Below are 24926 nucleotides of genomic sequence, written 5' to 3'. Positions count from 1 at the left end.
CCGCAATACTACCGACTCAATTTTTTACTCACTGAATGGAAACATTAGGGGAGACATCCCCTTCCTCCTCTATGCGTCACAGCCTACCCGCCTTATCTACAATCGTGATCACCTGTTCAAGTAAAAAAAAGAAATAAATGGTGTACATGATGAAATTGATCGACATTCCCTTTTGATAAAATGTAGGAAACCGCAAATGACGATTCTTCAACGTTGAAATGAGCGACCTATGATGAAAAATTTAATATCAGGTCATATTGTATAAGACGAGTTATAAAGCAAGATGAAAATCGCTAGTTGTATATTTTTGGCTTTAGTTTGCGCAAATGTAAATGGACAGCTTTGTAAGTTATTTTGTCTTTTTGATTGTTGATTTAGGTACTTATGTGCTATAGTAAATACACTCAAGAAGTGAAGTTAGGATAATCATTATGTAATATACCAAAATATGATGAAAATATAACACTAGTTTATATGCTAATATAATGTGGGCTACATTTTGCACATTAGCGGGTGGGGCAAATAGCCTTACCCACACCCCCTAATGTGCAAATATATAGCCCAAATTACATAAGTCCAAATGCATTCTGTCACGCGTTAATTGTCTTTGTGACCATGAAACCGGTTTTCTCAGATCTTACATACAGCAAACTTCTCGACTGCGTTTTGGCATAATACGGAAGTAGAGTGTACCTTGATTTATTCTTCGCATTTTTGATTATTGAAATTAATGAGTAACTATGGGGTGTTTTCCAAAACTGATCTATGAGTAATGATTAGCAACTGTTTGTTTTTGCCTTTAGCCTAAAATGGCAATAATCAACGAATTCCCTACTAAACTGCTTACAATACATAAAGAAGGCAACATTTCAGTTTGTTTTGCTCCTCCTATTCCATCACATTACTCATAATTTTGTGTCAAATACAAAAATGGTAAATTAATTTTAGAAATAACTGCTGGTAAAATTCTAGTTAATTGACTTCTTGCTATCTCAGAAAGGGTTTAGGTTAGGAAAATGAAACTTTCAGGGATGACTCTACAGACTAAAGTATGTCCTGGGAAGGTATTTTGAAGCAACTCCTTCTCCCTCTAGAGGGCCCTGACCTTTGATGACCTTTAAAAATGTGTGTGTTATAAAGATGGAACCTTGCAAAGTAGATCTTCTGCTTAATTGAAGTACAACAAAATTGTTTTCAGCTTCATAACTTTGCTCAATTCCATTTCATAAGGTTTTAAAGATATGCAAATACATTTCCTAAATTTTGAAAAAAACATTGATAGGGCTCAAAATTCTACTCAAATAACAGGAATTGGATTTTCAGAACTAAAGGCAGAGAAAAAGCAACTAGTAACTGAAAATTAAGGTAAAATGTTGTTCTGTCAAAATTTCAAAAGGTATAGACCTGTCATGTAGGCAAATTTCAAGGCCCTCTAGAGGGAGAAGGATTGGAGGTGGGTACTTCAAAATACCTTCCCGGGACATACTTTAGCCTGTAGACCCATCGCTGAAAGTTTCATTTTCCTAACCTAAACCCTTTCTGAGGTAGCAAGAAGTCAATTAACTAGAATTTTACCATAACTGCATATTGAGGTAGCTAAGAAATAGATACCCTTAAAATCATAATTCAACCTAAGCCCAAATACTGGTACTAATGCACAATTGCTGCTCTTGAGGAGAAAAAATGGTAATCGTAGTTTGTGCTTTTAGCTTTTAGGCATTTTTTGGATTTTGTATATTGCTTTTGGACAAACAAACACTGGCTTTTGAGTATTTTGAATCAAGCGATCTAGTGAAGATATTTCAGATTTCTATTCTTGTGTAACAGCACATCATTATACTGCAGCAAGCCGTTTAAGGGTTGGGGCGTTTAAGGTGAGGTTAAATGAATGCACCATCACTGCACAGCAGTTTGTTCCTCTTCTACCCAGTTGTTCAGAGCCAACTAACTTAAAAAAAAAAAAAAAAAAGAAAAGCTCTACACAACTGAAAAAAAATCGTTCCTCCATACCCCATGCTTCTCTTTTCACATGATTCCAGGTGATTCCTGATCCTCAGGAATGATTCCAGATCCCCAGGAATGATTCCAGAGCCTGAATGATCCCCTAGGAATGCCAAGAAACCGCGCACAAGACACGATTTAAAGGGCTGTGAGCTTACTTTTTCTGATAGTTTTTGAATAAAAGGGGCGGAAATGTGATCATTTTACTGTTTTCTTACATTTTCTTATGATATTTTGGAAAAAAGTTAATATTTTTGAAAAAAAAATAAAAAAGTTGATATTTTGGAAAAGTTTGAGTTTATTCGATGGAGCTGTAATGCATGGGAGATTAAATTACTCATTTTGTCTCTCCGATAAGTATTTTTGGAGAAAACATTAGTTACGGAATTTTTTACACTTTTATTCTTAGGTTTGAAAAATCACTTAGTTTTAAAATTGTTCTTCCTATATGTTGTAAACTTTATTGTAAAAACTTGAGTTTATGACAAATGTAATTTCTCCAATCTAATTATTAAGGGGGTAAAGTCAAGTTGGTGAAAAGTTCCAGTTTTATTTGGTGCCAAATCCCTCCGAATCCCGATCCCACACTTTTTTTTACAAGACACAGAAAAGGTTTCCAGTGTTAAGGACGACGTATCTCGCGTGAATGGTAGATTTATTGGGGTGACGTAATCTCTCACGACTTGGTAGATTTATTGGGAATGACGTAGTTACAGTACACACATGAATGTGCACAAGTGGATGTTAGTTATTGACGGGGCCACACTATGATGATACGTAATAACAGAGCATACATAATGACAGAACATACGTGGGTGCTACGTAATGACGGTATTCACGGATGTTACGTGGTACGCACACAAGTGTTACATAATTCTTTCGGAGTTTTTATAGCACTTAATATTCACCAAGTGACATACTTGGAATTTATCAGTGACACTTGGTATGATCAAGTGAAATATAGTGATTGCTATTTCTGTCGGTCTGTCTATCTTGTCTATCGGCCTCGCCTTTGCTAGTTTGGGCACTTCCAGATAAGCTAGGACGATGAGAGTCAATATCAGGGAGCAGTGGGAATAAAATTAGAAATAGTCTCTTTCCCGATTCGACCATCTGGGGGGGATTGGGGGGTACGGTTAATTCGGAAAAGTTAGAAGAAATAAGGTATTTTTAACTTTCGAATGGGTGATCTTATCTTAATGAATTTTTTCATTTAGAAGGATCTCACGCTTCAGAGTGTTAATTGCAAATCCCGACTGGATCCGGTGACGTGGGGGGGGGGGGTTGGGGCTGGAAATCTTGAAACTTGAGGTTTGTTTATCTTACGAACGGGTGATCGGATCTTAATGAAACTTGATATATAGAAATACCATGTTTCAGATGCTCCATTTTCAATTCGGGTCGGATCCGGGGACATAAAGGGGTGGAAGGGGAAACGTTAATCTTGGAAAACAGTAAGAGTGGAGAGATCGGGATGAAACTTAGTGGGAAAAATAAGCACAAGTTCTAGATACATGATTGACATAATCAGATCGGATCTGCTCTCTTTGGGGGAGTTAGGGGGGATTTCTCTACTTTGGTAAGTCCAGTGCTTCTGGACGTGCTAGGACGATGAAAATTGGTATGCGTGCATGGGACCTGCACAAATTGACTTGATAACACTCGTTTTACCGATCTTCCGACCTCCTCACAAGTGCCATATGAGCTGACTCTTGTTTCCTTCGGGATTTTTTTTTCAAGACGCTTTTTCTTCAGGATTTTATTTTCTTTCATTGTGTTTTTTCTTCCAAGGCATTTTCTTAGATTTCATTTTATTTCAAGACGTTTTTCTGAGGGAACCTTTATAACCTAAAGATTTTTGTCCACATTAGGATCCGAAAGAAATTTTCATCCAATGAAATGGAGTGCAAGACAGTGGAATTATGAAAGCCTTCCTATCGTTATTATTTTGATAATACTTTCTACGTTATAATTTATTCGACGCACAGAGAATTCCCAGTCTCGCTTAGTAAAATGATTTAATGGATCGCTTGTTTTCCTATGAATGCAATAATTGACATACAGGGGAGAAAATCTATTACTAGAAATTAGTTAAATTTGAATTTCACCTGCGTTTTAAGTAATGCTTTGGAGGGCATTATCAGGTAATATTAGAGTTTGTTCACTGTGTATTTTTTAGTAGTAGTCTTTTAATCAATTGCAACTTGGATGGACTATCAGAGATTGAATAAAAGCGAGAGCATCATTATGGTTAGTTTATGGTACACCTTTATATATGATAAAAAGTATTTCTTTTCCTCTTTACTAAACAGAATTCAGTACTTATATTGGAGTCGGATCTTGAATCAGTATACTTATGTACATAGCCCACAAGATGCTTCAATTGCGTAAACGATTACGTATCAGAGTTTTATCCTTGAGCAAGAAATCTAAAGAATTAAGGCTTTTGTTGTACATACAAGTTCTATTAATAAAACAGATTTACAAGCATTCTAAAAAAAAACACAGAAAAAACTATATAAAATTCAACAAATGGAGAAAACTCAAAAAAGCTGACATACGATAAAATGGAAGCAAAAACGAGCGTGAGTTAAAGAAAGGCGGGGGTTCTAGCAAGCACTTCGAGGGAGGAAGGGGTGTAGGGTTGGTATTAGATGTAATTTAAGCCATATTAAGAAATATTACTGGGAGGTGAGAATGCCTTGTGTTATTGCTCTAAACGATGCGCCTGCCTCTTACATCCCATTAATTTAAATGTTAATACTAGCAAAATCACATTTAAAAAAATAAAACATGCAAACGAAGAAAAAAGAGACAGATTTTTGCATTCGATTATTTTTTAGAAGTTTTAATGAAAATGCCACGTTTTGTTTGACCCAAGAATTTGATATTCACGCAACTGGGGCAATACAAGGCTAGCCTGCCCTAGCAAGCAATTTTAGAGAGGTAAGGATTGTTATTAGAGAAAAATTTAAGCCATATTGAGAGATGTTTCTGAGAGGGCTTAATGAAAATGAATCGTTTCCATTGCTTTACTACACCTGCCTGTTGCATTCCATTAATTTAAATCTTGATACTAGCAAAATCGCATTACACTAAATGAAACATGCAAATGAAGAAAACACTGATTTTTACATTCGGTTATTTTTGAAAGGTTTTAATGAAAGTGCCACGTTTTTTCCAGCCAAGACTATGTGTATTAACGCCATCGTGACTGTGTAATATGCACCATACACCATACACACCATACGTGACCATACACCATGAAACAAACACCCAGGGGACGTCAATTCAGAGGAAAAAGAAAATAAAAATTGCTTATCTGTTTGATTCTTAACTAAATAGTCATTAAGAATCCCTTTAAAAGTACAGAACGAGAGGCATCTCTGTACTGAAGAAGGTAGTGAATTCCAGACCTGTTGACAAGCAATGAAGTGGTTGAAATCTGATCGAATAGTAGGGGTAGGAGGAATTCAGATATTATATGAAGAACGAAGGCTATATGTTTTATTACGTAGCAACCAAGGAAATCCTAATTTGGTGGCTCCCTGATGGTTTTTTAAACACTATTATGAAACACCCAAACCCTGTTACATAACAGCCATAGAAATCCTGATTTGGCGGGGGACCTGAAGGTTTTTTAAAGAATCAAAGAAACTATTGTGTAACATGCACCTGTATCTCTTACAGAACATTCCCAATTACGTAACAAGCACCTGCATCTCATTGGAGATACCCAATATTATGTAATTAATACCTGCTTCTTGCTCTGAGGGTCTCTGCTAAACCTTCTTAGTCATCTTAAGTCATTAAAGGAAGAAAAGAGCAGTGGTTATGAGGCTTCTTAAAATCATTATGCTGATACTAGTTTAGCATCGGCAAAAAGAACCGTCAACGCTTTCTAGCGTTCGGCAACACTTGACAGGATCTGAGATCAGATGCATGTTACTACTTGTTGCACTAATAAAATTAATTATTCTTACTGTTACAGTGAAAAAAAATGTAATGTCGCCAAATGCTAAATGACTTAAAAGGTTTTTTTTGCCGACACAAGTCCCTGTTCCCCCTCTTGTAAGTTACCCCTAACCTTTGGGGTAATAAAGTAAAATTTTTGTTATCACCCACCGCAAAGACATATTCAGTTGGGTATTGTTTTTTTGTGTATCATTTTCTGCCTCTTAAAATATTTTTTCCTTAATTTTCTGCCTCTTAAAATATTTTTTTTTCCATAATGGACTGGACTCCAGCAAAGTTATGGAAAATCCATTGCAAAATAAAATTGTCTTATAAAGAATTCTTCTTTCATTGGCTGTGAATATTCTCGTTTTTTCTTCGTTTGTGTCTTTTTCCTTTTGTTATGCTTAGTCAGTGTTGTTTCAAAAATATTTAAATTAATTTTTACGTTTCATATTACAGTGCTTATATTATGCCTCATTATGTCATTCGGTGTTGTATTATTGGTATTGTATAATATCGGTGTTCTTTTACATATCAATAATATGTTTTATATTAATGTTCTAAAAACATTTTATGCTTCAAGAGTTGATCAATTTTTACAGGGGATGGAGGTGTGTCCCTTTTTCCTGTATCGAGACCCTACTATTATCGAAGCCCGTTTTCTGGAATGCAAGATCTCACATATGCATTGAGTCGCCCAAATAAAATTTTCGATCAGTTTTTTGGTATGCCGCTAAAAGCAAGAGAGGGAACGGGTGCTTCAGAACTGTCCCTTGAAAAAGACAGATTTAAGGTAAGAAATTACATATGCTATATGAGTGGCCGAGATGCCAAATCGCTCTTTTCCGTCAACAAAACAAGCAACAAAGAAACTATGCCACTGTTTATGGCACTTGGTATTAACCAAGTGACATAGCGATCGCAAATTATGTCGGTCTGTCCCGGTTTTGCTACTTCCAGGTAAGCTAAGACGATGAAATTTGGTAGGCGTATTAGGGACCAGACCATATTGAATTAGAAATAGTCGTTTTTGCGATTTGGCCATCTGAGGTGGGGGAGTTGGGGGCCGGTTAACTTGGAAAAAGTGAAGTATTTTTAACTTACGAATGGGTGATGGTATCTTAATGAAATTTGATGTTTGGAAGGATATCGCGTCTCAGAGCTCTTATTTTAAATCCCGACCAGATCCGGTGACATTGGGGGGAGCTGGAGGAGGGAGCCTAAAATCTTGGAAAACGCTTAGGGTGGAGAGATCGGGATGAAACTTGGTGGTAAAAATAATCGTAATTCCTATATACGTGATTGACATGACTGGAATGGATCCACTCTCTTTGGAGTCTGGGGGAGGAAGGTCAATTCTGAAAAATAAAAAAAGAGGTATTTTTAACTTACGAAAAAGTAGTCGGATCTTAATCAAACTTAAAGTTTGAGAGGATATCGTGCCTCAGAGCTCTTATTTTAAATCCCGACTGGATCCGATGACATTGGGGAGGAATTGAGGGGGGGACCTAAAATCTCGGAAAACGCTTAGAGGGGAGGGATCGGGATGAAACCTGGTGGGACAAAGAAGCATAAGTCCTAGATACGTGATTGACATAACAGGAACGGATCTGCTCTCTTTGGGGGAGTTGGGGTCGGGGGGGGGGTAATTCTGAAAAATTAGAAAAATGAGGTATTATTAACTTACGAAGGAGTAATCAGATCTTAATGAGATTTGATTTTTTGAAGAATATCATGTCTCAGAGCTCTCATTTTAAATCCCCACCGGATCTGGCGAAGGGGAAGTTGGGGGAGGGTGGAACCTAAAATCTTGGAAAACGCTTAGAGTGGAGGGATCGGGATGAAACTTGGTGGGAAAAATGAGCACAAGTCCTAGATAGAGAATTGACATAACCGAAACGGATCTGCTTTCTTCGGAGGAGTTGTGGGGAGGGTCAGTTCTAAAAAATTAGAAAAAGTGATTTATTTGACTTACGAAAGAGTGATTGTATCTTAATGAAATTTCATATTTAGAAGGAACTCAAAACTCAGATCTATCTCTTATTTTAAATCCCAACCGGATCCAGTGTCATTAAGGGGGGAGATCCGAAATCCTGGAAAACGCTTATAGCGGTATTATCAGGATGAAACTTTGTGAAAAGAATAAGCACAAGTCCAAGATAGGTGACTGACATAACCGGACTTGATCTGCTCTCTTTGGTGGAGTGGGGGGGGAGTAATCGGAAAAATTAGAAAAAATGAGGTATTTGTAACTAGCAAACAGGTGATCAGATCTTAATGAAATTTTATATCTAGACGGATCTTGTGCTTTAGAACTCTCATTTTAAATAAAAGGGGGAAATCGGAATTCTTGGAAAACGTGAAAATCGAGGTATCTTACGAATGGGTGATCGGATCTAAATGAAACTTGATATATGGAAGAATCTTTTGTCTCAGATGCTCCCTTTTCAATTCGAATCAGATCCAGGGACATGGAGGGTTGTAGGGGGGAACAGAAATCTTGGAAACCGGAAATCTTGTAAAACGCTTAGAGTGGAGAGATCGGGATGAAACTTGATGGGAAGAATAAGCACAAGCTATAGATACTACATTGACATAATTGGTACAAATCCGTTTTCTTTGAGGATATGGGGGTTGTTAATTTGGAAAAATCAGAAAAATCGAGGTATTTTCAACTTTTAACTTATATTTAGAAGGAACTCATGTCTCGGGGCTCTTATTTCAAATCCTGACCTGATCTGTTGACATTGGGGGGAGTTGGAGAAGAAACCAGAAATCTTGGAAAACGCTTATAAAAGTCTCAGATACGTGATTGACGTAACCGGACTGGATCCGCTCTCTTTGAGGGAGTTAGGTGGCGGGGCTCAGTGCTTTGGCGAGTTTCGTTCATCTGGACGTGCTAGGACGATGAAAATTGGTGTGTCAGAGACCTGCATAAATTGACTTGATAAAGTCGTTTTCTCCGATTCGACCATCTGGGGGGCTGAAGGGAGAGGAAAAATTAGAAAAATTGAGGTATTTTCAACTTACAAGTGGGTGATGAATTTTGATATTTGGAATGACCTCGTGACTCCGAGCTCTTATTTTAAATCCTGACCGGCATTAAGCCTCTGATTTTCCTTTTAAAGCAACCTATTGATTCTTAAAATCTTGCTAGAAGTCATACCACCTGAGCTCTTGGTTCTTGGCTCTTCTGACCTCGTCACAAGTGCCATTAGCTCTTGTTCTCTCTTAAGTTGAATATATTTCATATATATTATATTTAATGTATTTAATTATTAAATATTTGTTTAATAGTTTATTACCTGTTTAAATTCAATCAATTATATTTATATATTAAATTCATTTATTATACTTAGATGTATTTAAATGTATTTAAATTAACTTTTAATTGACATATACTTTCAGTTATCGTTTGTCAGATTCCCGAGTTTTCCATATTTTAGCTTACGCTACATATTTCTTTCAACATGGATTGTTTAAGCATCAAAATAACACAACAATTTTCGCAGTGTTGCCAAAGATATAGAAAAATTTTGCCAAAATCTCTTTCTAATCAAAATAATAGAAACATATTATTTGGCTACAGTACAAATGTCACTGAAAATAGAATCTTATTGTTTGAATTGATAATTTGAAAATTCAGAGAATTATATATTTCTTAAAAAGATTAAGAAAGATGTATAGGTACTTGTTAATTATCCAGAACGCACTTAAGTTTTTGATCTGAATGAAATATCTGAGAAATTTAAATTTTAAACAAACTTGGTGGGAAAAATAAGCACAAGTCCTAGATACGGAATTGACATAACCGGAACGAATCTACTTTCTTAAGAGGAGTTGTGGGGAAGGTGAATTCTAAAAAATTAGGAAAAATGAGGTATTTTTGACTTACGAAAGAGTGATTGTATCTTAATGAAATTTCATATTTAGAAGGACCTCAAAACTCAGATCTCTTATTTTAAATCCCGAACGAATCCAGTGTCATTAAGGGGGTGGGACCGGAAATCTTGAAAAACATGAATCTAGATACATTATTGACATAACCGGAACGGATCCGATTTCTTTAGGAGAGTTGGGGGGAGGGTTAATTTTGGAAAATTAGAAAAAATTAGATATTTTTAACTTGCGAGGAAGTGATCAGATCTTAATAAAATTTCATATCTAGAAGGACCTTGCAAATTGGATCTCTTATTTTAAATCCCGACCAGATCTGGTGATATTGGGGAGAGTTGGAGGGGAAACCGGAAATCTTGGAAAACGCTTAAGAGTTGAGAGATCGGGATGAAACTTGGTGGGTAGAATAAGCAAATATCGTAGATACGTGATTGACGTAACCAGACTATGCGCTCTCTTTGGGGGAGTTAAGGGGTGGGGGTCCGGTGCTTTGGCGAGTTTGGTGCTTTTGGACGTGCTAGGACGATGAAAATTGGTAGGCGTGACAGGGACCTGTACAAATTGACTTGACCATCCTTGACCACCCAGATTCGACCATCTGGGGGGCTGAAGGGAGAGAAAAAAGTCAGAAAAATGAGGTATTTTTAACTTACGAGTGGGTGATCGGATCTTAATGAATTTTGATATCTATAAGGCCCTCGTGTCTCAGAGCTCTAATTTTAAATCCTGACAGGCATTAAGCCTCTGATTTCCCTTTTAAATCAGTCTTTTGGTTCTTAGAATTTTGCTAGAGCTAATGCAATGCATTATAATGCTAAATGCATTATTGTAATGCTAATGCAATGCAATTTTGCAGAGCTCTTGGCTCTTCCGACGTTGTCACAAGTGCCATATGAGCTCTTAGCTCTTGTTCCAGCTCCACCTCATCAAACTGAAGGTTGTTACCATTAAAGGGTATATAATTTTAAATTGATGAGAACAGCCGACAGTAAAAAAAAAATAACAGCCTCACTTTCTCGTTTTCCAAGATGGGGGCTCATGACCATGAGTTAGAGGTTTCAGACAAAGGAAAATCTTTAGGCTATCTTAGAATAGGCGTTCACAGTTATTTTGGTGGTTTTCAGGCTAAAACTAAATTTTTGTGGCACACACTGGCAGAATAAATGGTACTTGTCGACCGGTTTCTTGTAAGAGACAACGCTATAGTGTTGTCTATAGTAATCTATAAGTTGTCTATTAGTTGTCAATAAGTTGTCTATAAGTTGTCAACGCTATAGTTGTCTATAGGTCATACAGCTCCATTTTTATAATTTTTTCATTTTTTTCCACAGAGCAACTTCATACGGATACGGTCAAAAGTGATCGGAGGGCAACTAGCACACCCACACCCTTTTTTCCTCAAATGCTCCCCAAAAAAATTTTGAGATTGCTCTTTTGCTAAAAATTGTCCAAAAATCAGATGACAAAAGTTTGGTGTCGACATCCCCCCCCCAAGGCCCTGGTACAGGCGTTGTTAGCTATGCCATGGGGGCACATATTGCTCTTAACGGAAGAGATAGTCGTATAAACTTCAGAGAGGGATCATTTGATTGGAAATCGAAAGTTCTATCTACTTCTTGGGAGTCATAGCAGATGAGGGAGCAATTAGCCCCCACACCCCCTTTTCCCCAAATCTATCTGATAAAAGTTTTGAGGTAGCCATTTTGTAAAAAAAAAAGTTCAAAGATCAGATAACAAAAACTAGTGACGACACAACCCTGCAGGGCCCAGGAGTAGGCGTTGTAAGTTATGCTCTGAGGGCATATATGGTTATTATGGAAGCGATGCTCGTATACCTTCAGAGAGGGCTCATTTGACTGGAAATTGAACATTGAAAATTCTAGTTCAATTTTTAAAAGTCAAAAGAGGTCCAAGGGCAACTAGTCTCCCCCCTCCAATGCCTTTTTTCCCAAACCCAACCGATAAACATTTTGAGATCGCCAAGTGGCCAAAATAGTTCGAAAGTAAGATAAGAAAAACTCCAGTATCGATAAATCCCCAATGCCCTGGGGGTAGGCATTTTAAGTTATGCCATGGGGGGATATATGGTTCTTATGGAAGGTATTTTCGTATAAACTTCAGAGATGGCTCATTTGATTGGAAATTTAAAGTTCTAGTTCACTTTAAGATTCAAAAGAGAGATCGAAGGTAAACTAGACCCCCCCCCACCCTTTTTACCCCAAACCGACCCGAGTAAACATTATGAGATGGCTGTTTTGTTAAAAATAGTTCATAGGTCTTATGGAAGGGATGCTAGTATAAACTCCAGAGAGGGCATATTTGATAGGGAATTCAAAGATCTAGTTCATTTTTTAAGATTCAAAAGAGACAGGAGGACAACTAGCCCACCTCCCAGTCATTTTTTCCCCAAGCCCATCTAATACAAATTTTGAGATAGCCATTTTTTTTTAAAATAGTTTCAATGGTCAGATAACAAAAACGCCGGTACTGACCCCCCCCCCCCCAGGGCCTAGGGGCAGGCGATCAAAGCTATGTCCTGAGGTAAATATATGGTTTTTATGGAAGAGCTGCGTAAAAGCTGTGTAAGCTCATGTAAACTTCATAGAGGGTTCATTTATTTGGAAATTCAAACTTTTAGTTCATTTTTTGAGTCAAAAGAGATCCGAGGGCAACTGTCGCCTCCCAAACACCCCTTTTCCCTCAACCCATCCGATACAAATTTTGAGATAGCCATTTTTAAACAGTTTAAACATAACAGAAACGGGGGTCGATACCCCCCTCCCAGAGCCCGCGGGCAAGTATTATAAGTTATGCCCCATAGTCGTGTATGGTTTTTATGTAAGGGGTTGTCGTATAAACTTCGAAGGTTGCTCATTTGTTTGGAAATTGAAAGTTCTAGATACCTTTTTATGAGTTGAAATTTAACAAAGGTCATTTACCCCTCCCCTTGACACACACACCCTCTTTTTCCCTAATGTATCTAATGAAGATTTTAAGATAGTCGGTTTGTTTAACATAGTCCAACGATCAGATAACAAAACTTCGTCGTTAATATATCCCCCCCCCCACAGAGCCCTAGGAAGGGTTTTAACGTATGCCGCGGGGGCACATAATTTTTTTGTGGATGAGGTGGTCGTATAAACTTTGGAGGGGACTTAAATGATTAGAACTTGAAAGTTCTAATTCATCTTTTAAGAGTCAAAAGTGATTCGATGACGACTAGCACCCCCTCCTGACCATCTTTTCCGAAAATGCGTCTAATCAAATTTCTATATAGCTGTTTTGTTCAAAATAGACGAAAGATAATTTAAAAGGAACCCCAGGGATAAAACAGCCCCCAGAATCCAGAGGCAAGTGTTGTAAAATGTGCCCTGGGAGCATAAAAGATTGTTTTGGAAGGGATAGTCGTATAAACTTCGTAGGGGACTTGTTGGATTGTAAATCAGAATTTCTAGTGCCTTTATGAGTCATAAGAATCGGAGGGCAACTAGCCCCCCCCCCCCTCCTGACTCTTTTTCCCCAAATGTATCCAATAAAATAAAATCGAGATAATTATTTTGTTCATAATAGTTTAAAGATCAAATAACAAAACTTAGGGGTAGACAGAACCACTTAGTCAGTGGCAAGCGTTATAAGCTACACCCGAAGGGCATATAAGGTTTTATGCAAGGGGTGGTTGTATAAACTTTATAGATGACTTATTTGATTGGAAATTGAGTTATATTTACCTTTTTAAGAGTCATTAGTGATTGGGGGATATATACCCCCCTCCCCCTCTCTACGCCTTATTTCCCAAATGCATCCGATAAAATTTTGAGATAGCTATTTTGTTCAAAAGAGTTCAAACTTCAAATTACTATAACTTAGGGGTTGAAAAAGGCTTATGCCAGCTATGCCCCTTGCTCGGATTACCCATTTTGGCTTCGTCTCCAATTGGCCAATGGCTGAATGACAACTTGATTTTAATTCAAAGCCAAGACAGGTAGTCTGAGTGCGAGGCAAAGCTGGCATAAGTCTTTCAGGATTGCCAGTGCCCGTGCCTTTCAGTGCCCGTGCCATAGAACAAAATACTTGGAACACTATACGTCTTCCTGTTCGCCTGCGAGTCAAGGGGTCTTGTCTGTCATCTTTCAATCCTAAAACACGGTAGTCCACCTGAGACTAAGTGGGAAAGCCTATTAGGCTTAGGACTCTTGTTCGTTTGTGAGTCCAGGCAAATTCAGCCCCCCCCCCCTTTGCATGAAAGTCCTGTCAACATTGTCCGTCATGAGTCAAACCAAAAATCTCACATCATCCCTTGGGTCTATGGCTAACTACCTTAGTTTTACCCTAGGATGGATGGATGAATAATAGACATAATCCAACAACAAGTCAAAATGACATCAGTTTTTATACATTACGTATATGAAGGGGGTTGCCCTTTCCTCAACGCCTCGCTCTTTACGCTAAAATTTTTAGCACTTTTAAAAAAGTTTCTTCTTGTTCTAATCAAACGGACCCTGTGTTTCAGGATTTGTTCTTAAAGAATTGGGACAAAATTCAAACTTTAGTATAAAGAGTGAGGTGTTGAGGCGTTGAAGATACTTCCCAGTAACAAGTACTATGCGTAAACATTGGGCAAATTTTATAACTTAAGACCCTTTCTCTGGGGTTGTGAAGGGGGGGGGGGTATGTTATATCCAAAGGTTTATTTTTTAGGCCTTTGAATTATAATGAACAAAATGGTTATTTCAAAATTTTAATCGGACAATTTTGAGAAACAAGGAGTGGGGGAGGGGCCCTAGTTGCCTTCCAATCTTTTTGGTCACTTAAAAAAGGACACTATAACTTTTTTTACGTTCAAATGAGCTCTATCTCGATATTCTAGTACCTTTGGGTCGATAAAACCACCCATTAAAAAAAAACGAAAAAAAACAGAAACAAATAAACACCCACTGTGATCTTTCTTCCAGCAAAATATAGGAAAATCCACATGTTTGCAGATAAGAGATTGAAGCCTGAAATAAGGTTCTCTAATAAGCTGAATCTAATGGTGTGATTTTCATTAAGATTCTTAAAGATTCTCTAAGATTCATTCAGATTCTCAAATATTTTAGGGGTGGGCGGCTCCTATTCTTTTTGAAAAGTCAGGAAAATTCCTTCAGGCTCGTAACCTTTGATATGTAAAACTTATTAAACTTACATCTTTGAAATGAGCATAATTAGCCAATTCTTTTAATGTGGCTATTGCTATCAAAATTTCATTTGTAGAGTTTCGGTTACTATTTAGCCACATCGTTCCTTACTTACAGTTCGATCAGGTGACATTGAGAACACTTTTTCCTCATAAAATTTTTCATTTTTTAGATTTCGCTTGACGCTCATCATTTCAAACCGGAAGAGTTGACTGTCAAGACCACAGACAAAGTAATAACAGTCGAAGGCAAACACGAAGAAAAGCCCGATGAACACGGTAGAGTATTCAGACATTTCAAACGTATCTATGACATCCCAGAAGGAGTTAAATCAGAGGAAATAAGAGGGAGTATCTCTTCAGATGGCGTTTTAATTATCGAAGGCCCTCGGAAAGCAAGTGAGGATGCTTCTGAAAAAGAGAAGGTTATTAGCATTCAACAAACAAATCAACCAGCGTTGCCAAGTCATTCTAGCAAAACTGAGGAGTCACAAACGAAACCCAGCTTAGTCTCACAAGAAACAGAGACAACAACTGTCAACAGTTCAGAAGGATCAAGTGAAGAATCAGGGTAAATCATCCATCTGTTTTATTTTTTACTCCTTATTGTATTTGTCGAATAAATTGTTTCTTTTTTCTCTTTTTTATCCTTTTCTTTCTTATCACAGTCAGGAAAATTTATTGATAAACTAGTAATGATAATATGCTTAAGTGATGGATAGAAACTAATGCGATATATCCAAAATCTATACACACCAAAGTAATGGGTCATTAACAGATATTAAAAGTGGTTTTATTTGGGATCGTCATTTTTCATATGACGATCATAATTAATTAAGGAACTAAGGGCATTAATTAATTAATTAATTAATTAATTAGACTCATATAATTAAGGAACTAAGTGTTCCTCCTTGCAGAAAATCTGTTTTAGGTCAATTGTTTTGATTAAGTATCGATTTCTTTTTGAGAGACAATCAGTTAGATGCAGACCTACTTTATAAGATTTTGATGGAAAGGGCAAATATTTTTCCAAAGCCTAATACATTTTTGTTTTATTAAGCTTGAGAATCAATCTCGTAACTATCCAAATATCTTAGGCTGTTAATTACTCTACGTTTTTCGGTTGAATTTTTACTCCATTTCACATGGAAAGACCAATTGTCTTTGAAATTAGTTACTATGTTTCTTATTTCTCTATTTTTTCTTATTTCTTTATTAGTTACTATTTTTCTTTATGTTTCTTATTTCTCTATTTTTTCTTACTTCTTTTTTAGTTACTATTTTTCTTTATGTTTCTATTTCTTTATTTTTATTTATTTCTTTATTAGTTACTATTTTTCTTTTGTTTCTTATTTCTCTATTTTTTCTTATTTCTTTATTAGTTACTATATTTCTCTATGCCGAGGTAATATTGTGGAACCTGGAATTGTCGGATAAAAACGGCAAAGCTGGTGGATTAGCTCTGGGGGATTAGGTCAAGGGAGGGATTTTCTCGGCATTTCAGAATAAGGAAATTGAATGAAGAATATTAAAGGATATGACAGGAACCCAATCCTTTCGTGAGTATCTGCTTGGTTCAGTTCACCATTGAATCGTTATTGAGTACAACTTAATGTTTTAGATTGAGCTAAACGACTATAAAAATAACACAAAAGAAAAAAGAATAAAAAAAAGAACTGTCCTTTGTCATATTTTCTTCTCATACAGCTTAAACCAGAACTGCTCGCCAAGAGCTTATTTGTCTAATAAATAAATCTCATTTTTTTCAGTTACCTTTTTCATCACTCAGTCCAGGGTTTTCAGACATGAACAAAAAATTCATCAAAGATAAGCGCTAATCGGAATATGAAAGCTAGTTTATACATCCAATACTTACCAGGACTTACCTTTACGTGCAAAATTCGTGCAGTGGTTAAATTGAGGATAGCCACCGGAACAAAGTGATCGAATGTCTCTAAAAACTCTACATATGAATTGAGGGAGCTAGATTTTAGGGAACTCACAGAATTCCCATGCCAAGAAGATTAAATGAATTTCGGGGAACCCCCATGTTGGAAAGCCATATGTTCAGCATTTTACGGTTGTCTCTAAAATAAGATTTTATTTTCTTCTGTTATGCGATTGTTATACTACTGTATACTATTCCCGTTATAACATGACTTTTTTCCTCCTCTTTTTCCCCAGGGGTGGCTGTATCCAACAAACCTGACTCAACCAACATTTTTAGTTCTACTTACCTTTCCAAGCAACACAAAAATCATAGTAAAGTAAGGGGCCTTTTTATATTTGTACTGACCAACCAGAACGACAATTTTTGCTCTAAAAAGCCAAATTGGTGATTCTGGAATAGCCAATTAAGCTAAAAAATTGGAAAGATTTGAAAGATAGAAAAATGTCTCGTCATTCAGCTACATTTTGTGATGTGGCAACACACACTGTTATTTGGTAGCGCGTGGTATCTAGGCTTTAAAAAGGATTCCGCTAAATGGAAGCACATGGCTATGTTACAATAAAGCCTTGTGGCCTAAATACTAAATCCAATATATTCAATTACTCTGGCTTATTTTTAGAGGGCATTGATAGCCCTGCATATTTACAGAGGACATTATCTTATTTTATACCACTGTCTCTAGCATTTATCATTGTAGAGAATCCATAAAGCTATGGATAGCCAAAGGAAAGAAAACTGAGCTCTCACCCTTCAATAATCTGCTCTAAAGGTTTTCACTCTCTGAAAATTCCCGAGTCCAAAAGAAAATCGGCAGTCATCATGCAATACCCTTTGGGAAGTATGTAACCCCTCTATCCTCCATAACACAGGAATATATTTCAGGAACATAGTATTTATAAATGCGGGAAGGATCTATATTTCATGGGGTAGGGATCCATATCATCTTGTAATTGGCCTTTGACTGGTTCAGCGCTCCTCGCGGAGCTTTTTATCGTTAGTCCCCCCAACTTCACCATCATCATTTTTGTTGACAAATAATTCGACTATATTTGCGAATATACACTGTGACCAAGTACCCAGTCTATTTCTTGTCAATTTTCTTGTCTATTTCAGTTTATTTCTTTTCTACTCTTTGAACAGTGTATACTTTGGTCTGGTTTGGAGGGGATTTTCAGTGATAAAATATTGATGATGCTGAGGAACGAAGGGACTTTCGGGAACTAATCCGCTTGGCGTTTTTGAACCCGAAAACCGAGAATTATGCATACGAAAGGATCTACATTTGGTAGATTTTTCTGCACTAGTGGTATCGAGGAAGGGGTTCAAACGCCCATCTAATCACGCCTGTGTATACTCCAGTTCGAAGTACCTTAGTTAGGTGACCGTAAGTATCAATTGGTTTCCTCCAACAGCTAATAGAACAAAACAATTTTTTGACCTGGGAATGGAATATTAGCAACAACATGGGAAAACCGACTGACTTTATCTGACTTGCCCCAATAAAAGGGTACAAGAATCTAATAAGAGAAGGAATTTTGAAACTTTAAAAAGACTTGAGAGGGACTGGAAACTATTAGCGCAACAGAATGACATTACAGTAAGTAAAGTATAATATCGATTGATTCAAATGTATAATTTTGATTTAAAGTTTTCAGATCTCTGCGTGTTTTAAATATTATTTAATGGTTATGAATGATGAAAGACTAGGAAGACAAGACTACGAACCAAGATTAGAATATTGGAAGCTACAGTGATGACGGTGGTCGAATATGGTTTTGAAGTATCGGTGCTCCAAGAAACGGAGGAAGTTTCCCTCGATATTTTGAAGAGAAGTTGTCTATAGATTATCTTTGATAATCTATAGATATTTTATTTTATAAAATAAAATATAATAGTATTTTATTAATACCCAACTGACTGGTCGTGTCTCAAACAGTAAGTTGCACGAAAAATGTGGTTCAATCTTGTATTCTAGGGCAATATAATGAGAGAAAGGATGGACTGGCTAAGACACGTTTTGTAGATGAAGGATGACAAATTGCCGAAGATTGTCCTTGTTGGCCAACAGTCTAGGGCCAAAAAAATAATAGGAGGTCGTTTCCCAAATGGGGTGGGAGGATGCCATAAGGAGCGGTTTAAGGGAAATAGGAACTTTTTGGGAGGGTGTAAAGAGGGAGACTTTGAAATGATTGGGAAGGAGGAAGTGTGCGTGGCTGTGTTGACCTCAGGCAGCTTGGTGCCGCGGTGAATGTTAGTGGTAGTAGTTATGAATAAGGTAGCTGTGGCCAATTTTGTAAACATGGTCTAGCTTTAAAAATAAAAGTAAATTTAAGCCTTTCTGTTGTTTGTTTTTGCGAAATTGCCCACTTCTATCTTCAGCCCGGTGTAAAACAAGAGTGAAATAAATAAAACTAAATGCAACATAAAGATTGAAATGGTTTGAAACTTAAGTGAATTAAAATATTCAAATAAATAAACTAAATTTATAAGATGTGCTTAAAAAGGCGGATTGTAGCTGAAATAGCTGAAAATGCATTCTGTATTGCAAATATCGTTTCTACTACCTTTTAACGGTTTGACAAAGACAAAATACATCCTTTAAATTTCTTTTATAAGAAATATATCTTCTTCCCTGTAATAAGAAAGAAGAAACACACAAAAGACAAATATATGATCAACGAGAAAAATCGAACGGGAAACTGGCGAGGAGATAAGTGATCATAAGCCAAGACTGAAAATTAACGAAATTGTGTTTATAATCTTGGTAAAACTATATCAGAATTATATTAGTCAAATAAATTTTACACATCAGCTGCAGCTGCGACACAAGGGAGGTGGACTCTGGAAGAGGACATTTTGAAAATACCATGATTTCCTATTGATTCAGACTTTTAGCTTTTTGGAAGTTTAATAAAAGACGGGAGAGTAATAGGTATGATTTGGTGTTGGGGAAGGGCTACACAAAAAAGAGAGGAAAAAGTCGTATTATAAACAGAATCCACTCATTCATTAGTGACCAAAAAAGTTGAAGAACAGTCTTAGTACCAAACAGAAGATGAGAGACGATCACAAGCTATACTACTATAGTTCAGTTCATAGAATTTATAACTTATGTCAACGTTTCCTACTTATAGGAAACTTTCAGTAATGGTCTATACACCAAATAGGTTTTTGAGTTTTTCCACATATGCTTTGCCGGAATATAGCAACATATTCTGCAATTTTCAAGCATATACCACGTGTGTAATAGGGTATCCAGCATCAACTTGCCATTCGTGATCCAATCCTGAAGAAGATAGTATTGAATTCATATAACAGCAGTGTATAAAGAGTACCAACGCATGATATATTCACCTTATTCTAGTTGTTTGTTTCAAACTACTTCTGATTTGTTAGAAATTTATGTTTATGTTTTACATAGATTTTTATATGATGTAAATGAATCTGAAATAGGCATCTGATCAGAGTAGTAATATGGTGTCAATGGGAACTACAGGGGCCCTACCCCTTCAATCCCCGGTACCAGCACTTTTTAAAGACCAAATAGAATTGGGATTCTTCCAATGCGACCATCAACTGAGCTGAAGTCATAGATAGATTTATTGTTAACTACAGTTAAAGATGGTGACATGATTTCTTTTCCAATATTTTTTTTAGCTTCTAAGCAGTTCTCCGTTGATTTTATGAAGTTCTTGTTTGATGTATAAACCAAAAGTGAGACCCTATCGTAAAATAACGACACGTTACTCGACTTGAGTCAACAAGTCATTGATCGTATATTCTCAGAAATACATCTAGGCAATCAATGTATCGTTTCTGGGACGCTAGCCAACTGATATCAAGTGTCACAATATCATTAAAAGTTAATTGCGCAATAATTTACTCAATTGGAGTTGGATATATGGTAAATGCTATCAGTGATTTTTCTGTTTCCGGGTACCATTTTTGACATCACTCTGTGAATTTGCATACCACAGTGATTTGAAATGCTTGCTGGACAGACATATTCTTTTGATGGTTAATGAAACTTGTTTTGATCTCCAAAAATTATAATGACTACAACCGGCTTGGTATCCATTTTTTAATATAATAGTCTTGAGCACATCGATTTTCTATTACCGGGGCAGGCACATGAGTTTGGGTCCCCATGTTCCCATCCAGGATTCCAGGTTTTTTTAGTTGTCCACAGTGACGAAGTTCAAAGTTCTTTTTGTGCAGCTGTGGATGAAAACTTGGAACAGGGGAATATGTCTATAGATGAACGTATTCGAAACACTTCGAAACATGTAGTTTTGTTCAAGGAGTTAACGTGGGAAACATTCAAGCGAAACCTTTATCTTTAACCAGATGTTATGACATTTAAGAGCAATACGTGTGACTGCGTTCATGTTTAAAAATATATATGAATCTAAGTCCCAAAAAAGTCCCTCAGTCCAATAAAACTCTAAGGCTCAAAATAATTCTATGTCCCAAAAAATACTAAGTCTCCCCAAAAAGATTCAAAGCTAAAAATGGGGGGAGGGGCACTGGGCCCAGCAGGGATACATTAGGTCTTGAAGGGGAACATGGGGCCTTGGAGGGGAACTCTGGGACCTGAATTTATACGCAAGCCCTGGTAGTGTTAAATTGGTGTTCTCAGGACCATTACATTACAAAAAGGACACCTGGCCGGTTGTAGTCAATACAATTTTCTTAGATCGAAACAAGTTTCATTAACCATCAAAAGAATATGTCTGTCCAGCAAGCTAAGAACGTTTAACGGAAGATGGTCAAAGGATTCCATTGATAAAAAGAGATTTTGCAAAAGTCGGATTTATTGTTGGCCAGTGACCCAGTTAAGTGTGCTTTTTGAGCAGGTGGGGTTGGAAACTGGGAAGACGGGGAGATTTTGCAAAAGTCGGATTTTTTTGTTGGCCAGTGACCCGTTTCAGTGTGCTTTTTGAGCAGGTGGGGTTGGAAACTGGGAAGACGGGGATGTGTGACGAACATGTGAAACACTTATAAACATGTGTTTTTTGTTCAAGGAGTTGACGCAGGAAACATCCCAGGGAAACCTGTTGCTTTAACTGGTGGTTATGACTTCTGTGAGCGATACGTGTGACTGCTATTCTGTTTATCAAAAATAATTCCATTCCCTATAGAAAAATAAAGGCCGAAAAATTTCAAGTCCAAAAATAATTCTATGTCTCAAAAAATTTTAAGTCCAAAAATTCCAAGTACAAAAAAATAAAGGTTCAAATAAATTGAGGGGGGGTTTAAGGTCCCAGAGGGGGACATACATTAGTTGTAAATTCAGTGATCTAAGATGTTCATTTGGTTCCCATTCTCTACTAAAGAACGAATTTTGTAAATTTGTTTGTTCCATCCTACTGGTTCTGCTCATTTGCAAATCAGGTAATTTGAGAGGTTCGTTAACAGTCCACTGGACTCCTATTGTAATTCATTAAACAGTCGCACATTTTTGTTGTAGGCAGTAAAAAAAAACAATTTTGGTTGTTCTGCTGGTTTTGGTGTGTCAAAAGAACAGGGGAGAAAAAATACCAATACAAAAAAATATAAACAAAATCCAAAAACAAAATTGAGTCGCCCACCTTAATAATCCCCAAAAATGACAAGCTAGGCAGGGGGTAGCACATGATCTCACCAACTCAATTAAATATCCAACTCAATCCAGAGACATCAACTCCAAGGGAAACCGGAATATATATAAAAAAAGAAACAAAAAAACAAAATTATTTACTAGCTAGAAAATCTGTAACATAATTTTTGAACATACCAAACAAGTGGCAGCTTCGTAAGAACTCTGGGAGCATGTTCCAGATCCTGTTACAAGCTGTTAGAGGGTTGAAGTTAGACCTCACTGACGGAGTCTGAAGAGCCAGTAAATTGTTGGAAGTGCAGTAATGATGTCGATCTCTTGGCTCCTATCTGATCTGTAACCAAACTTGTAGAATTCAAGTAGTAGGCCCATCCGAGTATTGAATTGCATTGGTTTAGTTCTATTTCTTTTAAGATTCGAAAATTTCAGCTGGTTCACATTCATTACTTATTGTGTAGTATGCTTATTGTCAGAAATCCAACTAAAAAGGTTAACAGAGAATTGCAGATGAACGGGCAAAATGGTAGATTTTTTTTTTTTTATGAATAAACAAATTAGTCAATCGTACTGAGCTCGAAACTAACGAACCAGAAGCCTTCACTTCATACTCACTTTATTTTTGTAAACATGTAAGACCAGATATTTTGACCTTTCTACGGAAAATTCTTCATTACATAGGAGGGAAGGAAAAGTTTTTCAGAAATTCGAAAGATGATTTGGTACTAGTCAGTTAAATAGAACATATTCAAGAATTATGCTGTGTAAGATCTGACAGAAACCGGTTTGCCTCTATGGGATTGGTTATGATTTGCTTATTTTTAGTCAATATAATCCATTCTGCACGGCCTTCTTTCCATAGTCCTTTGTTTTAGTTTTCATAATTTTCTTTCTAAAGTATTATATTATTATCCTGGTTTGATTAGGGTTAACCTAACCTCTCTAACTGGGTGTATTCTGTTTAACAGACAAATACCGATAATTCTTCACTTGACTGAGAAATAACTTGTCAAATTGAGCACTTTTAGGTTTGGTTTACAGAATTTTGAAAGCAACTTTACACGAACTTGATGATAATTTTTACATAACTATCATTTCAAGTCCACGTTTTGTGGATGAAAGATGACAGATTGCCGAAAATTGTTCTTTTTTGGCCAGCCGTCTGGGGCTACACGGAAAGCAGGTCGTCCTCGTCTAGGTTGGGAGGATGTAATAAATTAAGATTTAAAGGAAATGGGAACTTCGTGGGAGGTTGTAAAGAAAAAAGCCTTGAATAGATTAGGTTGGAGGAGGAGTGTGCGTAGCTGTGTTGGCCTCTGGCGGTTTGGTGCTGCTGTGAGTTATTAGTAGCAGTAGTAGTAGAAATAGCAAGAAGTCAGCATGATATTACACATGGAGATAGTATGCTTATGGGCTACTATATGAATCAGAAAGGTAGTGAATAGGACGTTACCAGCACTTATTAGCCATTTCAATTATAAATACGAGAATTTGGAGCTATGAAGGAATTTCAGTTAAATACTGGAAATAAAAAATAAAACAATTAAATGGTTCCTGTATTGAATCTCACTCTTCCAGGAAAACTATAACCGATTTGACCAGTCTAGTTATAGCACGAATATCATAATAAAAAACACGGAAGTCTTAATTTCTTTTCCAATGATTATTCATTCAAGAAATTATATTCACTGTATATTTACTGTTTTATTCTGCAATTATTCCATTTATGTCCTATTTGCAGATTTAGAGGATGTATTCATTTCATTTTTGAAAGATTTAAAACAAAAAAAATCTAATCTTATTAAAAGCATCTGAAATTTCAGGGAAAAAATTGACCTGAGCAAATGTGGCAAAACAGAAAGCAAAGAAAATTTTAAAGACAATTAAAATAAAAAATAATCGAGTAAACTTTAACGGCCCGTGAGGGTGTCACCACGAAAGCCACGATAGCCACGCGCGCAATAAAAATGATTATATATTCACTGTATATTTTCTGTTTTATTCCGCAATTATTCCATTTATGTCCTATTTGCAGATTTAAAGGATGTATTCATTTCATTTTTGAAAGATTTAAAACAAGAAAATCTAATCTTAAACTGACATATTTTACGAATTAAAAGCATCTGAAATATCAGGGAAAAAATTGACCTGAGCAAATGTGGCAAAACAGAAAGCACAGAAAATTTTAAAGACAATTAACATAAAAAATAATCAAGTAAACTTTAACGGCCCGTGAGCGTGTCGCGACGAAAGCCACGATAGCCACGCGCGCAATAAAAATGATTATAGCACCGAAAATCGATATGTAGCACACAAATCTATGGAATTGTAGCACTCTAGCAATTACTATG

The 24926-nt window shown here is 36.6% G+C and overlaps 1 protein-coding gene across 3 annotated transcripts in view; it reads left to right on the top strand.

Moving 5' to 3' along the window:
- LOC136027979 (alpha-crystallin B chain-like) overlaps positions 1-15670 on the top strand; it is a 40460-nt gene extending 24790 nt beyond the window's left edge. For 2 of the 3 annotated variants that reach the window (XM_065705475.1, XM_065705476.1), the window contains 2 exons: positions 6561-6751; positions 15202-15670. In XM_065705475.1, the coding sequence (XP_065561547.1) occupies positions 6561-6751; positions 15202-15603 (593 nt within the window). In that variant the 3' untranslated portion in view covers positions 15604-15670. Of the gene's footprint in view, positions 1-178; positions 345-6560; positions 6752-15201 lie in introns of those variants that run through there. The other variant, XM_065705474.1, reaches the window with a different exon arrangement.
- The last annotated feature ends 9256 nt before the right edge of the window (positions 15671-24926 follow it).

Source organism: Artemia franciscana, chromosome 6 (genome assembly GCF_032884065.1).
Source record: "Artemia franciscana chromosome 6, ASM3288406v1, whole genome shotgun sequence".
In the NCBI taxonomy this organism is placed as follows: Eukaryota; Metazoa; Arthropoda; class Branchiopoda; order Anostraca; family Artemiidae; genus Artemia; species Artemia franciscana.
Note: the sequence above shows the minus strand (reverse complement) of the source record. Positions and strands in the feature narration are given on the sequence as shown.